Raw genomic sequence first — 3,972 nt, 5'->3', positions numbered from 1 at the left:
TCAGGTTTCCACACTCCCAGAATGCTCACCAATGTATATTTTGCTGTCGTAGCCATCGCTACTGAACAGCTGACCGCAGCCAAAGTCTATCAGCTTGACCTGTAGCGGGGGTTTCTTCAACAGGAAATTCTGCGCATGAATGTCATTATGGAAAACGCCACGATGGATGCAGTGTTGCACTGCCAGCACAGCCTGTCTCATGATGACCCGTGCTGTTGTTTCAAACACTTGATGATTACGAGTGATGAAGTCCAGCAAGCTCTCGCAGGGTTCGGGATACTCCATAACCAGAGTGAAATCTCTAGGATCTTCAAACCACTCGTATAGTCGGATGACGAAGGGGCTTATGGGTTCTTGCCTCATCATCATCAGCAGCGCCACTTCTGTAACGAGAGGTTTGGGATTCCCAGGCTAGAGAGAAGTAGCAGACTGAAGGTTAGCTGGGTAAAAATCTGAAGAAAACATTATTTTGAAATGTACTTTTCTTTGATCTTTTTAGATCCGTTCAAAAGAGCCTTTTCAGCTCAAAGTTATTTGGTGCCTCTAGGCTTATTTGTTGATCACATTTACACCTAATGCTTCCTACGGGTGTATTAACTACAGTAATCTACACTTAAACAACTCAATACACATTCAGCTTTTGGACAACTTACAATATTAAGATAACGATCGTTGTGAATCTTGCGCATCCGCTTGATGGCAACCTGCAAAAACAAAACATCCCAGTTTCAATAACAGTAACAGTATTCAAGCGCCTGAACTTGCACTGAGTATTAAACCATCTGTAAATTGTTTTAAATGTGTTTTGCAAGAGCAAAATGTTTGTACAATTAAGTAAGATTTACCTTTTTGCCATCAAATCTGCGTGTTCCCAGGTACACATTGCCAAATCCTCCGGATCCAATCATCTTTCCCACGTTATAGAGAGACTCAAAGAACTCTGAAAAACAAACAGAAAAATATGAGACAATTATTAGCTTGCTAGATCCAGTGCTGGTCGAGTAAATAATATTATAATGGGGGAAATAATATTAATATTCTCTAAAAACAAGCCTTATTTTGAGTGGAAACCAAGATAATACTGTTGAAAATAATGTTGGAGAAATAATGATTTACCATGATTTGGCTTGACGCCGGAGTGATCTGGAGCGGGTGATGATGGTTCAGGATCAGGAACAAAAGCCTCCACAACATCCACAACACTACAGGAACAGCAGCAGAACACACACTTCAAAGCCTTCCAGAGCCGGAGGAAACAACCAGCTATTTCCCTCTTCCTGCGTTCTGGAGCTTTTTCTGAAATGAAGAAAAAAACAATTGAAAACAACTATTAGACACATCTCTGACGTCAAATTAAGCAATGATATAACTTACATTTTACTGTTAAATTATTATCTGTAATGTTACAAATCTAAAGTAATGGGAATTGTTCACGCCTGACTTCTGCTTAATGCCTGCATAAATGTCCCAACATCTTATTTCACAATATTAATAGTCATTTTATTTCACAATTATCACGTGTCAACAGATAAAATAAGAAAATGAACTTTATCGATCTTTTATTAAAAAGAAAACATACATTTCCAGGCTTCATTTGGCCAACTCTGGCACATGTGTGGCTCAGTTCTGGTAATGGCAAAGATCATATGGGCCATATCTTAAAATATATTTATATTATATTAAACATTAACTTTTATTAAATGCATAGCAATGTCTTATTTATGACATAACCGACTCTGTAATGCTCGGCACGACAGCCATTTAGACAATTCAAGAGCAATAAGTGGCGAAATATAATTATTTTCTGGATCGTATGCTGTCGAGAAGCGGCTTTCTGTGTGTGTGTTTCTGGTGTGTGTCAGACAGCGCAAGTGCCATCAAGTTCATGCCTTATTGAGAGCGTTTTGCTAACATTCCCATTCAATTAAGGAAACATTATTTCTAAATGTTCCCTGAACGTTCAAAACGTCCAGTTTTTTCAACGTTTCAAAAATGTTCTATCTTGGTTAAAGGAACATTCTATTTGATAATTTTGCATTATGGGAACGTTACTTTTGAAGGTTCTCGGAATGTTCTGAAAATGTTAGATGAATGTCCAATTAAAATATTTTAAAATATCTCACCTTTTGAGCTCTTGTTCACTGGAGAAGCCTCCACGGCACCCTTAGCAGTTCGGCCATCTGAAGTCTCTGTTGGCTCGACAGGAACTTGACCCGGCAGCGGAGGACACAGAAACCCTTCGAGGCTGTCGGACCTGGACAATCCCTGTTGGTTTGGGCTCTCCGATCCATCGCCACTCCACCTCCACTCGACGCTGTACGAGCCTCGGCTGCTCAGACTCAACGGCTCTCTACTCCTCCTCTCGACAGGGACCTCAGACAGGAACGAACCTGAGGATTGTAATATATTTGAATAACATGAGGAGAAGTTCGTAATCTGGTGAACCTTTACTGAACAAGGCAACATAGAATGTACATCTAGCTCGGCCAAAACCCAGAAACACTCTGGCAAAAAACACATATTCCCCCCAGACATGGACCTCAGAGAGGAACGAACCTGAGGATGACTCTCCACACCTCCTCTCGACAGGGACCTCAGACAGGAACGAACCTGAGGATGACTCTCTACACCTCCTCTCGACAGGGACCTCAGACAGGAACGAACCTGAGGATGACGTGATGCCCGAAGAAGAATCTGTGAAGCAGAGGATGGAACATTTCAGACATCAAAAACTCTTTTTGTTTTATATATTTTTTATAATATTAATAATCAATGTCAGTGGTCACATCAAATTGTTACTTTGGTTTCACTTTATTTTGGTCCCTTTAAGATATTCGGTTGTCTATAAGTAACACTGCACTTACATGTCTACTAACTCTCATTAGAGTATTAGTAGAGTATTAGTAGAGTATTAGTAGACTGGTAGGGTTAGAATAAGTTGACATGTAGTGAAGTTACTTATAGTCGACAGAATGTTCAAAAAGGACCATCAAAATAAAGTGTTACCGTTACTTTAGTTGGTTCAACTTTCTATTTTCAATGACAAATCAGCCATTGAAAATAGAAATAGAAACTAAGCCATTACTTCTTTATTAAAAGCCTATTCTGACCTCTGCGAGAGTGTTCAGATGAAGTGGACGGACGTCCATCATCTGGGTTCTGCATCACCCTCGTCCAAACCTCCTGACCAGCCGTCTGAGAGAAAGCAGCTCTCCTGGATCTGGAGTGGTCTGAAGATGGAATATTTCACACATCACATAATTAGTAATGTTTTAATAATAATAATCAGTAATCAATGTCTGTGGTCAATTACAAATTTTTACTTCAGTTACTCAAATTCAAAAGTTTATTTCACATGCAAGGAATCAAATAAATGTGATCAAATGGGTTCTTCACATTAATGTAGTCAGTCATTGTACAACATCATACCATAAACCCAGGGCCGGATTAACAATTTCCTGGGCCCTGGGCAACAAGACTCAAGGCCCCCCGTAGTTAGGGGGGTTCGGGGGCATGCTCCCCCGAGAAAATTTGGATTTCTCTGACCTACATATGTGCAATTTAGGACTTTTGAAGGCCAAAAAATTATAAGAAATAGGCTAGCTTTAAAACCTTGTCATTAGATTATTTATCAATACCTGCTCTCTCCTCATCTTCATATTTCTTATTCTCTCAGTATTCTTATCCTGGCCTATTCTACCTCTCCTAAAGCTGAACTTTGACTGATAGTCTTTTCATTTTCGTCTGTGTCAGTGACGAAAATAAACATAGGCTCAACTGATATTTATACGTTTTATGAATCATTTTCTTGTTAATTTTAATGTTAAATGTTAATTTACTCAAGGCTACCAGGAAAGCTGTAGCCTAAGTCAGTATTGCCATTAGGAACCTTCTGCAAGCTTTGGGATTTGAAAACGTCTGTTTTTAAATGTTAAAAGTAATTTTAAATAATACAAATTATAGACTACGTTT

The 3,972-nt window shown here is 39.2% G+C and overlaps 1 protein-coding gene across 1 annotated transcript; it reads right to left on the bottom strand.

The window, feature by feature from the left end:
• LOC309491743 (serine/threonine-protein kinase pim-2-like) lies at positions 1 to 1,444 on the bottom strand (the record flags this gene model as incomplete). The annotated part of the gene is made up of 5 exons (XM_082190775.1): positions 1,375 to 1,444; positions 1,117 to 1,296; positions 846 to 940; positions 654 to 704; positions 1 to 411 (listed from the first exon to the last, which is right to left on the bottom strand). The coding sequence occupies exons 3-5, from the start codon at positions 906 to 908 to the stop codon at positions 1 to 3; spliced, it is 525 nt and encodes a 174-aa protein (XP_082046901.1). The 5' UTR covers positions 909 to 940; positions 1,117 to 1,296; positions 1,375 to 1,444.
• Between the last annotated feature and the right edge of the window lie 2,528 nt (positions 1,445 to 3,972).

Source organism: Leuciscus leuciscus, assembly GCF_965113295.1.
Source record: "Leuciscus leuciscus genome assembly, contig: HAP1_SCAFFOLD_508, whole genome shotgun sequence".
NCBI classification, from domain to species: Eukaryota; Metazoa; Chordata; class Actinopteri; order Cypriniformes; family Leuciscidae; genus Leuciscus; species Leuciscus leuciscus.
Note: the sequence above shows the minus strand (reverse complement) of the source record. Positions and strands in the feature narration are given on the sequence as shown.